This window comes from Macaca nemestrina, chromosome 1 (assembly GCF_043159975.1).
Source record: "Macaca nemestrina isolate mMacNem1 chromosome 1, mMacNem.hap1, whole genome shotgun sequence".
Taxonomy (NCBI): Eukaryota; Metazoa; Chordata; class Mammalia; order Primates; family Cercopithecidae; genus Macaca; species Macaca nemestrina.
Window position 1 is genome coordinate 144,978,516 of NC_092125.1, and position 18,040 is coordinate 144,996,555.

Genomic DNA, 18,040 nt, shown 5'->3' on the forward strand with positions numbered 1-18,040 from the left:
TATGTGTGTGTGTGTCCTGTTGGTTCTGCTCCTTTGGAGATCCCTAACTAATACAGATTTTGGTACTGAGAGTGTTTTTAGAGGAACAGAATTTTAAAAAATAGATTTTGTAAATTAGTTTGAGGATTTCTGGAATTGGCTGTCTAATCTGATTAGATTTAAAGGTGCTAATAACTTTACTTCCAGAAGTAAAGAGAGAACTGATAGTTCATAACAAGGTCTAGCAATAAAGATACCTAAAATATCACCATTGGATACTCCTAATCAACTACTTATAAAATGCAAGGGTTTCGGTGACTGTGTATGTGCTACTTTTGAATATTTTTGGCAAACTAATGAGTATAATGAGATTGGCTGATTGCTTCTAATGTCACTAGATAAACTGGGGAAAGAAAACGATGAGGTCAGGCATTTGAATTACCAGCTCAAGTACTGCATAAATGACCTGAAAGCTTCCATATGTGCCCCAAAGGACAGCCTTATCTCCTGTATTGGCAGGGCTGAGATTATTGAAAATCAAACCCAGAACCTCTATCCTGTGACTGGCTGAATTACAAGACAATTTGAACTCCCAGCCTTGTAGAGTGTCTGTTGTTAAAGTCAGAGCATTGATTGGAAAGGGAGAGTGATATGATATGGATCTGTGTCCCCATCCAAATTTCAGGTGAAATTGTAATCTTCAAGGCTGGAGGTGGCACCTGGTAGGAAGTGATTGGATCATGGGGGCAGTTTCTCATGGTTTAACACCATCTCCGTCTTGGTTCTGTCATCACAATAGTGAGTTCTTGTGCAATCTGGTTGTTTAAAGTATGTGGCACCTCCCCCTCTAGTGGGACTCTTTGTATTTTGGAGGCAACATATTTCTCATTCAGGTGTTACTCCTGGGTGAGCTGGAAAGCTGCAAGTTTTGAGTGGGGCCAGAACAAAACAAGATTCTGCAATAGATCCAGGCTATTTTGCAAGTTTCTCTGGCACTTGGGCCATATGATCCAGCAGATCCAATGTGTTTGAAGTGTTGGTGGAAGATAGGGACGTTGTTTGAAGTCTTTGGCAGACCCTTATAGATAAATTGCAGCTCAGTACTTTAGGATTTCAGAGCAAGGCCCTGCCATCATTCTCAGATAACCACTCTTCTTTTGAGAAATCACTTTTGGTCTGCTGTCTGGCCTCAGTAGAGATTAAATGCTTAACTATGGGCCAAGTTATCGAACTACTATGTGATCTGAGGTGTCCATCAAAAACTGGGTGTTATCTCACCTACCAAGCCATAAAGTAAGGCATGCACAGCAACATTTCATTATCAAATGGAACTGGTATATATTGATTGGGCCTGAGCAGACCCTAAAGGCACAAGTAAGTTACCTGACAAAGTGGCCCAAATGCCCATAGTTCCTACTCCGGTTACACTCCTTTCTGTCTTCCAGCCTGCACCTATGACCTTGCAGAGAGTAGTACCCTATTATTAACTGACAGAAGAAGAAAAGAATTAGGCCCTGTTTACATATGGTTCTGCATGATATGCAGGCACTACCTGGAAGTGGACAGCTGCAGCACTACAACCCTTCCCTGAGATATCCGTGATGGACAGTGAAGGGAAATCCTCCCTGTGGGAAGAACATCAAGCAGTGCACCAAGTTGTTCACTTGGAGGAAGTGGCCCGACGTGTGATTATATGCTGATTTATAGGCTGTGGCCAATAGTTTTGCTGGATGATCAGGGGGTTGTGAGGAACATGATTGGAAAATTGGTGACAAGAAAATTTGGGGGAAGAGATTTGTAGATAGTCATCTCAACATTGTGCAAACAACATGAAGATATTTGTGTCTCATGTGAATGCTCATCGAAGGGTGACCTAGGCAAAAGAGGATTTTAATAAGCAAATGGACACAATGACCCATTTTGTGGATACCAGTAAGTCTTTTTTCCCAGCCACCCCTGCCATTTTCCAATGGACTCATGGATAAATTGACTAGGGTGGCAAGGATGGAGGGTATGCATGGGCTCAGCAACATGAATTTCAACTCACCAAGGGTGACCCGGTTGTGGCCACTGCTGAATGTCCAATCTGCTAGCAGCATAAATGAACACTGAGTACTTGATATGGCAACAATTCCTGGAGTGATCAGTTAGCTACCTGGTGGCAGGTTAATGACATTGGACCACTTCCAGCGTAAAAGAGCAGCATTTAGTTCTTATTGGAATAGACTCTGACAGGATACAGATTTGCCTTCTCTGCATGCAATGCTTCTGTCAAATTACTATCTGTGAACTCACAAAACGCCTTATCTGCTGTCGTGGTATTTCACACTGCATTGTTTTTAATCAAGGAACTCACTTCACAACAAATGAAGTATTGCAATTGTTCTGTGCTCACGCAGTTCACTGGTCTTACCATGTTATCCACCATCCTAAAGCATTTAGCTTGACAGAACAATGGAATGATCTTTTGGACACTCAGTTCCAGCACCAGCTAATGGCAATACCTTGCAAAACTGAGACAAGTTTCTCTAGAAGGCTGTATATGAAGGATGTATATTCTCTGAATCAACATCCAATATATAGTGCTCTTTTTCCCTTAGCCAAGATTTGTGGGTCCCAGAAGCAATGGGTGGAAATGGGAATAACACCAGACACTATTATCCCTAATGACACATTAGCAAAATTTTGCCTCCTGTTTCTATGACCTTAGGCTCTGTTAGCCTAGGGGTTCTAGTTCCAAAGAGAGGCATGCTCCCAGAAAAGGCACAACAATGATTCCATTGACCTGGAAGTTAAGAATGTCACCTGGCCACATTGGCACTTCTCATGCCTCTGAATCAACAGGCAAAAAAGGCAGTTACTGTGCTGGCTAGGGTGATTGATCCTAACTAACCAAGGAAGAACTTTGACTACTACTCCACAAAGGAGATAGGGAAGACTATGTGTGGAATACAGGAGATCCCTCAGGGAATTTTGTAGTATTACCATGCCCTGTGATTAAGGTCAATGAAAAACTATAACAACCTAATTTAACTGAACTACTAATGGCCCAGACCCTTCAGGAATGAAAGTTTGGGTTCTTTCGCACTAGCAAAAGAGGATTCTAATAATCAAATGGATAGAATGACCCATTCTGTAGATACTAGTCAGTCTCTTTCCCCGGATACCCCTGCCATTGTCCAGTGGACTCATGGATAAATTCACCATGGTGGCAGGGATGGAAGGTATGCATGGGCCCAGCAACATGCACTTCAACTCACCAAGGCTGACCTGGTTATGGCAACTGCTGAATGTGCAATCTGTTAGCAGCATAAATGAACACTGAGTTCTTTACCACCAGGTAAACAACCATGACCAGCGAAGATTTTTTTCTAAAGGCAAATGGTAGCAGAAAAATGTAGTTAAAGATACATATGACCAGCCGGGCGCGGTAATCCAGCTCACGCCTGTAATCCCAACACTTTGGGAGGCCGAGGCAGGTGGATCACGAGGTCAGGAGATCAAGACCATCCTGGCTAACACGGCGAAACCTTGTCTCTACTAAAAATACAAAAAATTAACTGGGTGTAGCAGCGTACTCCTGTAGTCCCAGGTACTGGGGAGGCTGAGACAGGAGAATGACATGAACCCAGGAGGTGGAGCTTGCAGTGAGCCAAGATGTGCCACTGCACGCCAGCCTGGGTGAGAGAGCGAGACCCTGTCTCAAAACAACAACAACAACAACAGCAACAACAAAAACCTATGACCATGTAATTAGTTACAGAAAGGAAGATGGTAATTGTCATGAGCATTTCCTTTTTATTTTGTTATATGACAAGGGATTAAGAGAAAAAGAAAAAGTCTATGTTTAATACATATTTATACATATACACATATTTATAACTAGGATGTATTGGCTTTATTTAACAGTATCTAAATATTGTTAATATTTCATCATAGTATTTAAGTTATGAGATGTCAAAAAGAAGAATAAACATTACTCAAATTACTCAAGGGCTTTAACTCCACTCCTGGGGAAGGGTCAGTGAGGTTTTGGCTATATATAGGATTGTTGTATCATGTTAGGTGGAGTTATGCCTTTTAAATTATCTTTATTTGGCAATTAAGTATGGTTTAAGGAAATGTGCATGGATGTCAAGCTGATAAGAAAATGGACTTGTGAGGGTTAATTTTACGTGTCAACTTGACAGGGCCCTGGGGTGGCCAGATATCTGGTGTATTAGTCCATTTTCACACTGCTGATAAAGACATACCTGAGACTGGGCAATTTACAAAAGAAAGAGGTTTATTGGACTTACAGTTCTACATATCTGGGGAGGCCTCATAATCATGGTGGAAGGTGAAAGGCACATCTCACATGGTGGCAGACAAGAGAAGAGAACTTGTGCAGAAGCCATCAGATCTTGTGAGACCCATCCAATATCATAAGAAGAGCACGGGAAAGACCTGCCCCCATGATTCAGCCATCTCCCACTAGGTCCCTCCCACAACACATGGGAATTATGAGAGCCACAAGGTGAGATTTGGGTGGGGATACAGAGCCAAACCACATCATCTGGTTAAGTATTATATCTAGGTGTGTCTGTGCGTGTGTTTCTAGAGTATTTAGCATTTAAATTGGTGGACTGAGTAAAGCAACTGGCCCTCTCCAATATAAGTGGGCATCATCCAATCCATTGAGGGCTTATAAAAGGTAGAGCAAAGGAGAATTCTCTCTCTCTGACTGACTGCTTGAGCTGGCACACCAGTGTTCCCCTGCCCTCAAAGTGGAACTTACCGTATAAGTGCTCACGGTTCTCAGGCTTCAGACTTGAATTGGAACTACATTATTGTCTTTTTTTAAATCACCAGCTTTCAGAAAGCAGACATTGGGACTTTAGAGCCTCCACAATCACATGACACATAATCACGTGACCTCCATCACTACATAAGCACTTACAATCTCTCATACTCTCTTTCTACACACACACACACACACACACACACACACACACACACACACGGGCTTCTCTGGAGAACCCTAACTAATATACTTCTCTTCCTTTATATTTACCCTTGAGTTTGGTGACATTGGAGGTGTTTTGGGGATCTAGCTAAGAGGAAGTTGAATTGGCAAATCATTTAGTTGGGTATATTTATGTAGTTTATGGTCATTACAGTGTATAGTAAACTATATCAGTGTGGGAGTGGCTTCCAGCATTACTAATGTGCCTACTTTAACAGTCTACCTGGCAATGTAACAGAAGATGCAGGGGTAGAGGTGTATACCTATGAAAATGTCCTTTGGTACCTAGCCCTGAAAGTATGGAGTTGGTGGATAGAAAACAATGTCAAAGACTCACCCCATGTGGTAACCCCTGTCACTTATAGGGAATGCACATATAAGTGGCAAGTAGGGTACTGTAGCATTTGTTCCTTGAAATCAATACAGAAATGCTAAGGTAACAGGTGAGAAGTGTGCAGCATGGCATAAAGGAAGATAGAATAAGGTTGTGTCTGCACTAAGTCAATTGTTGCAGCAGTACCCTGAACACTAGACAGGCATGCCATAGATAGGTAAAACTGAGATACATACTAAAGCAGTATCTAAGTGGTTCCTCCAAGGACATAGGACCAGCCCACCTGGTGCCCACTGCCACTAGTGACTTTGCCTTCCCAGTCCTGGAGCCACCATACACCATACATGCTCCCCGTTGACTGAGGACCAGCTGGCCCAGCACCTGCTGCCACTGGTGACCCTGCCCCCACAAGTGCCCAAGCCATCAAGTACATGTGTACTCCCTGGTGACTAAGGATTGACACATCCAGTGCCTGCTGCCTCTGCAACTGGCATTGCCCGTGCAATGGCAGAGCCACTATGTCCAGCATGTGCCACCCTAGGACCTGATAACTGGCCCTCTCAGCAGCCCTGCCCCAAGCAAAGCCACACCACTGCCTCCACAAACACCCATAATCTAGGCCACTAAGGCACTTGTAGACATTCCTGCTGTTGATTACAACCGAAGCAATCACATGGAGACTATACTACTGCACCCGTCCAGAACCAAAGCCAAAACACCTGAGTGTATACAACCGACATTATGGGACCCATCTACAGGAAAAAAATCTTTTCCTCTGAAAGCTGCTCCATAAAATTGGAAGTGGTGACTGTTCCTCCAGATGTACCTATTAACATTGGGACATATAATATATGAAAAAATAAGAAAATATGACACTTCCAAAGGAACACATTAATTCTCTGGTAATTTCATAGATTTCGAGAAAATGAAATCTATGAAATGCCTGCAAAGGAATTTAAATTAATGATACTAAGGAAACTGAAAGAGAATACAGATAGACAATTCAACAAAATCAGGAAGACAATTCATGATCAGAATGAGAAGTCCAACAAAGAAGTAGAGATCATAAAAAACAATCAAACAAATCATGGAACTAAATAATTCAATGAATGAAATAACAAATACAACCAAGAGCTTCCTCATAGACTAGACCAAACGGAAGAGAAAAATCTCTGAATTTGAGGAAAGCTCTTTTGTAATAAACCAGTTAGACAAAAAGAAAAAAAAAAAGAATTAAAAAGAATGAAGAAGAAAGCCTTGGTACTTACTGGACACCAATAAGCAAACAAATTGTTCACATTATGGCAGTTCCAGAAGAGAGGAGATGGGAAGAAGCATAGAAAAACATATGTAATGAAATAATAGCTAAAAACTTCCCAAGTATTGTCAGATATATAGACATCCAGATCTATGAAGCTCAAAAGGTACCAAATAGATTGAATCCCGTAAAGGTCCTTGCCAAGGCACAGAATACTCAAACTGTCAAAAGTCAAACACAAAGCGAAGATTTAAAAAACAGCAAGACACAAGTGTCAAGTCACACATATAAGGAAATTTCCATTAGACTAACAGCAAGTTTTTTTAGAATCAAACTAATAGGCTAGGTGAGAATGGGATAACATATTCAAAGTGCTGAAAGAAAAAAAAAACAACTGCCAGCAAAGCTGTTTTTCAAAAATGCGGGAGAAATAATGTTCCTAGACAAGCAAAAACTGAAGAAATTTATTACACTACAACAGCCTTACAAGAAATACTTAAGGGAGTCCTACATTGAGAAACAAAATGATAATAACTACCATCATTAAAATACACAAAAATGTAAACTCACTAGTAGAGCAAGTACATAAAGGAGAAAAAGAAAGGAATCAAACCTTATCACTACAGGAAACCATCAAGTCACAAAGATAAACAATAAGAGAGGAAAAAAGGAATGAAAGATCTACAAAACAACCCAAAAATAACAAAATGACAGGAGTAAGTCCTTACCTATCAATAATAACCTTGAGTGTAAATAGATTAAATTCCCCAATTAAAAGATACAGCGTGGCTGAACAGATTTAAAAAATGACTTAACTATATACTGCCTACAAGAAATTCACTTCACCTGTAAAGACACACATATAAAGCAAAGGGATGAGGTGGGCAAATCATTTGGGCCCAGGAGTTTGAGACCAGACTGGGCAACATGACAAAACCCTATCTCTATAAAAAAAATGAAAAAATTAGCCGGGTGTGGTGGTGCACACCTGTAGTCCCAGCTGCTTGGGAGACTGAGGTGAAAGGATTGCCTGAGCTTGGGGACGTAGAGGCTACAGTGAGCTGTGATTGCACCAATGCACTCCAGCCTGGGCAACAGAGCAAGACCCAATCTCAAAAAAGAGAGAAAAAATAATAAAATAAAGAAAGAAAGGAAAGAAAGAAGGGAAAGAAAGAAAGAAAGAAAAAGAAAGAAAGCAAGAAAGAAAGAAAAGAAAAAGATTGAAGAGATGGCAAAAGACATTTTACACAAATGGAAACTAAACCAAGCAGGAGCAGCTGTACTTATATCAGATAAAATAGACTTTAAGTTGAAACTGTAAAAAGAGATGAAGATCATTAAATAATGATAAAAATATCAATTTTGCAAGAGGACATACCAATTGTAAATATACATGCACCCAATACCAGAGGATCCAGACTATAAACCATATATTATTTCAGCTAAAGGAGGAGACAGACTGTAGTACAATAATAGTTGGAAACTTTCAGCGCCCCATTCTCAGTGTTGGGTAGATCATCTAGACAGAAAATCAATGGAGAAACATTGGATTTAAACTGTACTATAGATCAAATGGACCTAACAAGCAGTTACAGAACAACGTTTTATCTAACAGCTGCACATTCTTTTTTTTTTTCTTTTTTTTAGACAGGATCTCACTGTCACTCACCCAGGCTGCAGTGTATTGGCGCAATAACAGCCTGAGCCTCCTGAGTAGCTAGAGGTTACAGGTGTGGACCATCATGCCTAGCTAATTAAAAAAATTTTATAGAGATTAGAGATGGGATCTCCTCATGTTACCCGGGCTGGTCTCAAACTCCTGGGCACAAGCAACCTCTCATTTCAGCTTTCCAAAGTGTTGGGATTACAGACACGAGCCGCTGCAGCTGACCAGAATACACATTCTTCACAACAACACATGGACTGTTCTTCAACACAGATCATATGGTAGGCCATGAAACAAGTCTCAACAAATTTTTAAAAATTGAGATCATATCGAGTATATTTTCTGACCTTATACAATAAAACTAGAAATCAACAAGAACGTAGGAAACTGTATAAATACATGGAAATTAAACAACATGCTCCTGAACAACCAATGGGCAAATGAAAAAATCAAGATGGAAGTTAAAACATGTTTGGAAACGAATGAAAACAGAAACACAGCATACCAAATCTATGGGCATATGGAAAGCAGTAGTACTAGGAGGAAACGTTAAAACATAGTTACATTAAAACAGAATGATTTCACATAAACCACCTAATGATTCACCTCAAGAAATTAGAAAAGCAAAACAAACTATGAGATGAGCCTTGACCAATGAGATTCCAGAGTAGGAAACGATAAGGTAAATTCTCAGTTCATCTCCTCTCCGCACACTACTCTGAGGTGAAATTTCTTCTCATGGTCCCTCAAAAAGACTGGCAAATACGTGTGATGAACAACCTGTTCTGTTGCTTCGTGGCTCGTTATGAAGAGGCAATCAGTGCTTCAACACAGCTTTGCATCTCATCTTGTTCAATTTTGCCCTTTCCTCACCCTCACTTCCCTGGGCTTGAATCTCACAGAAAAAGAACAGTGTTTTAATCCTGCTTCAGGCTCTGTTTCCTAGAGATCCTGTGCTAAGATAATTATTATAAAAAACTTTCCCTCAATGCTACATCTCTCCTTGGACTCTCCTTATATCTCACCTCCTTTGAAAATTTCCAAAAGAGGTATCTTTATCCTTATCTCCCTATCTTTGTTTTCTTATCTGCCATTCATTCCTCAGTCTTGCTTCTCTCTACCATTTCTCTGAAACTGCTTCACTAAGATCAATAATGATTTTTTTTTTGTTCTTAAATCCAAAGGATAATTTTCAGCCTTTATCTTACCTAGTTTTTCTGTAGCACTTGACACTGACCTTGCCTCCTTCTTCAAATATTGTCTTGCCCTGACTTCCAGACAATGTACTCTTGGTTTTTATCTTGCCATTTTAGCTGCTCCATTTCAGTCACCTTTACATATCTTATAAGTATCGATATTTACTAGAATTCTGTTCTCAGTCCCCTTTTCTCCCCTCCCCTCCCCTCCCCTTTGCTTGCCGTCCCTCTCTTTCCCTCCCTAATATCTGTATAACCTATCCGTGGACAATCTTGTTCATTCGCATACATAGCCTCAAGTGCTGATAATTTTCAAAACTATATTTTAGATCTAACTTTCCCTCTTGAGTATCAAATTCTTAAAACAATTTGCCTACTGGATATTTATTCTTGGAGTGCTATTGGCTCCTGAAACTGAACATGTTCAAAAGTGAAACTCAGCATCCTCTTCCCACCTGAATCTGTTCCTGTTGCTGCCTTTCCTATCTCATGGACTGATGCCTTCATTCCTAAGCCAGAAACTGGGTCCCAGTTTTCTCAGGACTTTTCTGGTTCTAACATGTGGAATCCCTCAGTTCCATGCAAACTGGAATGGTTTGTTCAGAGCTGTCTCCACTTTTAAACTGGAACTGCCACGTTGTAGAATCCCCTTAGTTCTGAAAATATGAGGAAGATTGGTCAGTCTGTTTTCCACATCCAATCAATTACTAAGACTTATTTGTTATAACTTTTAAATATGTCTAGTTTGTCTATTTCTCTCCATATCTATCGCTATTATACCAGTTCAGGCTATTAATATTTCTTACCTGGATTGCTGCAAACTTTCCTTCTGCCTCTAACATTGCCTCCTCCAACCCATTCTCTGAATTGCTGCCAGAAGATTCTTTTATTTTTTTAATTTTTATTTTATTTATTTATTTTTGAGATGGAGTTTTACTCTTGTTGCCCAGGCTGGAGTGCAATGGCTGTGATCTTGGCTCACTGCAACTTCTGCCTCCTGGGTTCAATAGATTCTCCTGCCTCAGCCTCCTGAGTGGCTGGGATTGCAGGCATGCACCACCACGCACAGATACTCTTTGTATTATTAGTAGAGAAAGGGTTTCACCATGTTGGCCAGGCTGGTCTTGAACTCCTGACCTCAGATGATCCACCCGCCTTGGCCTCCCAAAGGTGTGAGCCACTGCAGCACCTGGCCAGAATATTATTTTAAAATTATAAACCTGATGATGTTATTCCCCTCCTTAAATATTTTTAACTGTTTCCTATTTGCCCTAGGATAAGGTGCACAATTTTTAAGATTGCTCTCATAGCCCCTCATAAAATTGTCCTGCTCATTCCTCCAGACTCATCCCTTCTCACTTTCCTCATACACTGTATGTAAGCTCAGATGCCAGCTGTTCCCTGTCCATTATTTTTAAAAATATTACACCCTCATAGACATAGAACTCTTGCATGTCATCACATTATCTTTCCCAAACCCACATTTATAAAAGTCTTAGTGAGAAATAGGGAATTTATGGTGAGATGAGGGAGATATTTTATTATACTTGGTATAGTAATAACCATTTGAGATTTTTTTTCCCCCAAAGCTTTTTCTTAGCTGTGGCACTTCAAGGACTGTTTTTGTCTTTATCTTCTTCCCAAGGCATACAGCCTTTTTGGATCCAGCCCCTATCCTCACTCCAAGTTTTTTACATTCATCTCTTTATTGTACTGAGCAATTTGGCTTTACCCAACTCCATCAAAGGGCTCACCAAAACAAAGTGTTCTTCTACTTCCAGATTCCATTCTTGTTTAGTTACCATTATTTTTAGCTTGACTATGTCCCTTAAGATCTTGTCTCTCATCCCATGTAGTTTATTAAAGTATTTCTTTTTTTAAAATTTTTTAGGGGTGCTCAGGGGCTGCTCCCCTTTATTATTAATGACAGCGATTTCTCTCAATGAAGTGTAGCGCCCTCCCCTTTGGGACAGTTGCCTGACCCCTGTCCATCACCCCTTCAAGTACCCTCATCAGAAGAAGAGCCTGCGCATTCGCCTGCCTATGCCTTGTCGATCGTAGAGGACGTTGAACTTGTTCACAAACTGGTTCATGGTGTTACATGTTTTGGTGATGGTGCCGAGGTAGGCCATGAGCCCCACGTCGTTGCATTGATCATAAAAATCTGTCTTGAACTTGTCTGTGCTGAGCACCGGAAGGCAGTGACGCAGAGCATAGGCCTCCCGCAGGATCTCATGATTAAAGGGGACCTCTCCTGCTTCAGAGGCCTTGACGTACTCCAAGATGAGCTTGACGCGGCTGTGCAGCATCTTGATGGCGCTGTGCTGTGCTATCAGGTGTTCGGCCACAGTGGAGTTCTCTCCACTGCCTGTTGCTGTCATTCGGGCTACGTGGTCTACACCAATGCGTTCCGCTTCCTCTGTGGCCAGAGTGTAGGTCAGCTCAGCAAACAGCATTGTGGCCTCTCCCTTGATTATATCGTTGGCAGACTCAAAAACGCTGACAGGAAGATCTGTGTGCTTGGTCATAGGGTTCAGCTTCAGAAAGAGGGGGCTCTCGATGATCTCACACACCTGCTTATGGACGTGGATGTCCGAGGGGTCAGGTGGCCCCCCTGTGGTATACTAACCCAGAAACTCCAGCTCCTTGAACACCTGTTTAAACTGCTCCTCCTTGGTGTAATAATATTCCTTGTCAATGATAATCTTCTCTTCCACGGTGTGGGACAGCAGCTCAAAGTAGTTCATCACTTCGATATTTCGGCCTTCCTGCTTGCCAATCAAAGCCCCAGTCACAGGCCGCCCCTCCTGGGAGCGCATGCAGATCCAGTAGTCAGACATGTTGAGAATGACAAGGGGATGGAGAGCGACGGAAACACTCCCAGTCACTCCAGAGGGCATCACGCTGGGAACTACTGCTGCATCCACCTCCATCCCGCTGCTCCCTCTGGTCCCGTTTGTAGCTGCAGCCGCCGCCGCCGCCGCCATTTTCCCCGCGCCCCTAAAATATTTCTTTAAAATATGGTGTTATATTCTTAGAGGAATTCTTGTACTAGTTGCCAAAAGAGTAAAAGTTTCTTCGTTTTGTTACATGTGTTTTCGCCACATTGGTTTTCCTGCAGTTCCCATAGTATTCCTTGTTCTCTCCTACTATGTCTTTGTATAAGCTGCTAAGTTTGTTTGGGATACTTTAAAGTGAACCAGTTTTAGATGTAGTTCATAGGTTTGACTTGGATAAAAAAAATCTCTAATTATATCATGAGTCATTTCAGCATTTTGAATCATCATGGCATGATGAATTTCACTGCATTGGTCTCTAGGGGATTAGGACAAAAACTAATTTCAGTTTTTGAAAATGATTTTCAAGACCTCCAATGAAAGTATGTAAAGGACATTAAATGGGCCTAAGAATTATACAGCTTTCAGTTTGATCCTAAGTTCAAGAACTAGTCCAATTAATCAAAATTGCAATCATAGTCCCCTTGAAAACAACAATATGCAAAACACATGACCATTGTGCACAGTACACACAATCATATTAGTTTGCAGGTGAGTCATATTCAATTAACTTAATTTTTTTGATAACATAGTTGAGTGTATCTTTATTCTTACTAATGCAAACGTTTGAAGATTTTAGGATGGCAGTAGATTAATTTATTGTTTTTTGTATTAAGAGTCACACTGCTAGGCCAGGAGCAGTGACTCACGCCTGTAATCTTGGCACTTTCGGAGGCTGAGGCGGGCGGATCACGAGGTCAGGAGATCGAGACCATCCTGACTAACATGGTGAAACCCTGTCTCTACTAAAAATACAAAAAAATTAGCTGGGCATGGTGGCAGGGGCCTGTAGTCCCAGCTACTCAGGAGGTTGAGGCAAGAGAATGGTGTGAACCTGGGAGGCGGAGCTTGCAGTGAGCTGAGATGGCGCCACTGCACTCTAGCCTGGGCGACAGAGCAAGACTCTGTCTCAAAAAAAAAAAAAAAAAAAAAAAAGTCACACTGCTTGGGTTCTTGGTGGCCTTTCTCAGTACTTGAGCCCTTGATCTTCAACCACAGAGGTGGAGTAGTACCTATAAAATACAGGACAACAAGGCAGCTAAAACATTTATCATTGAGATGAACATATTCATCATCTGATTTGAGTGATTAAGAAGACTTTGCCTGAAAATATTGCCAATATCACCTTGAGAATAGTGTAGATGAACAAAAAGAGTACAGAGTGAGATTTCAGAAACAGATTTCCCCTCTAGTTAGGTTTTCTTATGTCACTTTAAACTCTGCACTTTCTAATCTTTTAACAGTCTTTATACTCATATTTTAAGAGCAAGATCTTCTCTTGTTTCTTTATTCACTCAGAAAGGTATTATAAAATCATGGATGTGAAATACTTTGAAAAACTAAAAATGCCTTGCAATCGTAGGTGGGTCTGTCAGCTTTCAGATTTGCAAAGGACATCCATGAAGAGACTAACCATACCTATCTATTAATCCTTCCTACTATCCAACTATCCAACTATGTTTCTTTCCCTCCCTTCTTTCAACAAGTGTTTATTGAGCACTTCATATCTGCAAACAACAGATATGTCTTTCTGGAACTTATACTCTTGTGTAAGTAAATAGTAAATAGAAAATTTAAATCCATATTGGTAATGGCTATAACTGGAAGAATAGGGAACTGTGGTATGGTTGGATTGGGTAGGGTGGGTGGGGGTTAGGGAAGATTTTCCACAAAAGGTGGTATGAAGATTTTCCACAAAAGGTGGTATGTAGACTGACAGCTGATCCTTTCATTGCCATGGGAAACTGTAGGAAATATTTCAGGTCTTATGGTATATATGGGCAATAGGAGGGCAACAAGAGGTGCTAGAATATTCAAAGTAAACGGAACATTGCGTCCAAAGGCCCTGAGGCAAGAGTTAGTGTAGTTCAACAGATATCTCAAGGTAGATGTTCTGCTAGGTTAGAAATCTTCACTTGAATTGCTTATGGACAATGTAGTAGCTAGTTTCATAGAATATCTGATGTGTGAAATGTGTAAAGTTTATCCATTTGCAACTCTGGCCTCAAGTCTTAGCAATTAATCCCTTCCCTTCCTTCCCTCCCTCCCTCCCTTCCTTCCTTCCTTTCTTGGTTTTTTTTTTTTTTTTTTTTTTTTTTTTGCAAGCAATCATTTGTGTAGTGGATTCCTAATATTTCAGAATTGTTGGTGTTTAAGGCATTATACTTTGAATTGAAATATGGCAATTATCAGAATATGCAATACCATAATTTGCATTTCTTTTCATTTTAAAGAGAAGGAAATTAGGGCACAGAGAGGTTAGATATGTTTTCCTGGGTTACACAGCTATTAAATTGCATGCAAGTTAGATCTGGGGTAACATGGTCTTCATACATTAAAATCAGGAGCATCGGCCAGGCATGGTGGCTCACAGCTGTAATCCCAGCACTTTGGGAGGCTAAGGTGGGCAGATCACAAACTCAGGGGTTCGAGACCAGCCTGGCCAATATGGTGAAACCCCGTATCTACTAAAATTACAAAAATTAGCTGGGTGTGGTAGCGGGCACCTGTAGTCCCAGCTACTCGGGAGGCTGAGGCAGGAGAATCGCTTGAACCTGGGAGGCGGAGGTTGTAGTGAACCAAGATCGCACCACTGCACTCCAATCTGGATGACAGAGGGAGACTCTGTCTCAAAAAAAAATCGACTATAATACAAGATCAATAAAATATAAGATCAAGAACAACCACAGAGGCTGAATATTACTTATAAAATACAGGACAAAAATAACTAAAACTTCTAATTGTCATTGAGACAAATGTATTTGTCATCTGATTTGAATAGTGAAGACGACCTCTAGCCTGAAAATATTTGCCAACATCATCTGCCATAGCTCCTTTCTGACATTCTATCAGAGTAATATTGCTTTGAGTCTTGAAAGCATGTGTTGTTTCTGAGAATTCCTTTGAAGCTGGTATCTAGTTCAGCACAAACTAGATTCCGGGGCAATGGTTAAGAAAGATAGCAATATGAAACCCAGGAATAAGAAACAGGCAAGTGAAGTGGAAGTTTAAGAAACATTAATGCAAATTTCTGTGTATCTAGAACTGATAGTTTATGATGGATTCCTAAGGAAACTGAGCAATTGAATATAATCATAATAATTGCTAGACATATCTGGCCTTCGCTAACAATGAATTACTGAGAAAAACAACAGGAAGGAAAAGTAGAATCCCCCTCCAGCTTGATGATTTGAATACCGGGTAAGTTAAGTATGGTGATGAGAAGCTGGTGTATCGTGTGAGAGCAATAATGCTACTTCTGGCCGGGCATGGTGGCTCACGCTTGTAATACCAGCACTTTGGGAGGCCGAGGCGGGCGGATCACGAGGTCAGGAGATCGAGACCATCCTGGCTAACACAGTGAAACCCCGTCTCTACTAAAAATACAAAAAGAAATTAGCCGGGCGTGGTGGCGGGCGCCTATAGTCCCAGCTACCCGGGAGGCTGAGGCAGGAGAATGGCGTGAACCCGGGAGGTGGAGCTTGCAGTGAGCCGAGATCGCGCCACTGCACTCCAGCCTGGGCGACAGAGTGAGACTCCATCTCAAAAAAAAAAAAAAAAAAAAAAAAAAAAAAAAGCTACTTCTAAAGTCTAAGGGATATATATTATACTAAGAAATATGAACGATTTGAATCTCTTGACATCCACTTCACTTCCCCTAGCACATATATATCAGACAATGGCAGAACTTCTATTCTCATTGTTTTCTTGCCACAGGAATCTTGCAGATGATGTCCTAATCCTTGAGCGAAATAAAAAGGTCCTAGAAGTGAAACTTCTTCTGTCAGATCCTTCTCCTGTCAGATTTTTTTTTTTTTTTAAACCATAAAACTCTCTGTACCTGTTAGGATTCTTTCAGTTGCAACTGACAGAATACCTAACAAAAATTTGTGTAAGTACGAGGTCAGGAGATCGGGAGCAGCCTGGCTAACATGGTGAAACCCCGTTTCTACTAAAAATACAAAAATTAACCAGGTGTGGTGGAGCGTGCCTGTAATCCCAGCTACTCGGGAGGCTGAGGTGGGAGAATCGCTTGAACCCTGGAGGCAGAGGTTGCAGTGAGCCAAGATCGTGCCACTGCACTCCAGCCTGGGTGACAGAGGGAGACTCCGTCTCAAAAAAAAAAAAATTGTGTAAGTAAAACATTTATTGGCTCATATATTTGAAAGAGCCAGAGGAAGGGCTTATCATAGATGCAGTTTGATCTGGGGGATCAAATGATGGGGTTCTCATCATCTTTCAACTCTTTCTTCCTTTGTGATGCCAGCTTTATCATTGGGCTGCTTCCCTAATGAGACAAGATGGCTGCAGCATTTCCAAGTGCCACATCTTCATCTGAAAGATCCAGTGGAACAGTGCAAGTCTTTCTCAGAGTCAGTTACCATGGCCAAAGAGTTTTGGTTTTGCTTAAGTCAATCACGGTCCACTGTGGGGGTGGTTATGGGAGTCATTCCCATCCAAACAACATGGCAGGGAAGAAGGCTGGGAGGATTTCCGTAAAGGAAGTTCTGCTATTAGATACATGGGGAAATGGAGGCTAAATAGTAAAGAAGAGATTTCTGTCCCCTGTGATTTTTAAATCCATTCTTTTTTGGCAGTCCACCTGAAAGGACTCTTAGTCAAGTTTAGCTTCTCTGTTGGTTAGGATATAGCTTCAGGTGCATAAAATAGAGACTCAAAATACCAGTAGATTAGACAAGATAGAAGTTTATTTCACTCCCATTTAAAGCCTGAGATGATAGGGTGACTCTGCACTATGAAGTTATGAGGCACCAGCCTGCTCTTTTGCTCTGTCATCTCCAGGATGTTGCTTCTCTCTCTGTGGCCCAATATGGATCACTCCTATGTCCCAATTCCAACCTGACAGAAGGGAAAAAGAAGGGAGTGGACGTATCTTTCCCTTTTAAGTCAGGGTTTCTGACCATCAGACTACTGATATTTTCGACCAGATAATTCTTTGTTGTGGGAGATGTCCTGTGCATTATAGGATGTTTAGCAGCATCCCTGGCCTCTACTTGATAGGTGCCAGGAATGTCACCTCCCTGTCCCCAGTTGTGACAATGAAAAATGACTCCAGACATTGTCTAGTGTCCCCTGGGAGGCATATTTTACTTCTGCTTGTCTTCTTTGACTAGATCTGAGTCACATGGTCATACATAACTGCAAAGGAGACTGGGAAATGCAGTCCTTTTATTTTTATTTTTAAATGTTTAAACTTTTATTTTAGGTTTAGAGGTACATGTGTAGGTTTATTATATAGGCAAACTCGTGTCACAGGAGTTTGTTTTACAAATTATTTCATTATCGAGGTACTAAGCCTGGTACCAATAGATATTTTTTTCTCACCCTCTCCCTCCTCCCACCCTCGAGCCTCAAGTAGGCCTTAGTGTCAGTTGTTATCCTCTTTGTGTTCATGAGTTCTTATCATTTAGCTTCCACTTGTAAGTGAGAACATGTATTGTTTGGTTTTCTGTTCCTGTGTTAGTTTGCTAAGGATGATGGCCTCTAGCTCCATCTATATCCCACAAAAGATATAATCTCATTCT

At 41.1% G+C, this 18,040-nt stretch overlaps 2 protein-coding genes across 6 annotated transcripts in view; one reads left to right on the forward strand and one right to left on the reverse strand.

The window, feature by feature from the left end:
- The window catches only part of LOC105482802 (uncharacterized), a 228,212-nt gene that overhangs the window by 43,757 nt on the left and 166,415 nt on the right, over positions 1-18,040 (forward strand). The gene's annotated exons all lie outside the window — the stretch shown is intronic.
- LOC105482801 (COP9 signalosome subunit 6) lies at positions 11,359-12,432 on the reverse strand. The gene is given in 1 exon segment (XM_071083655.1): positions 11,359-12,432. A coding segment is annotated over 1 exon segment (975 nt). The 5' UTR covers positions 12,426-12,432; the 3' UTR covers positions 11,359-11,450.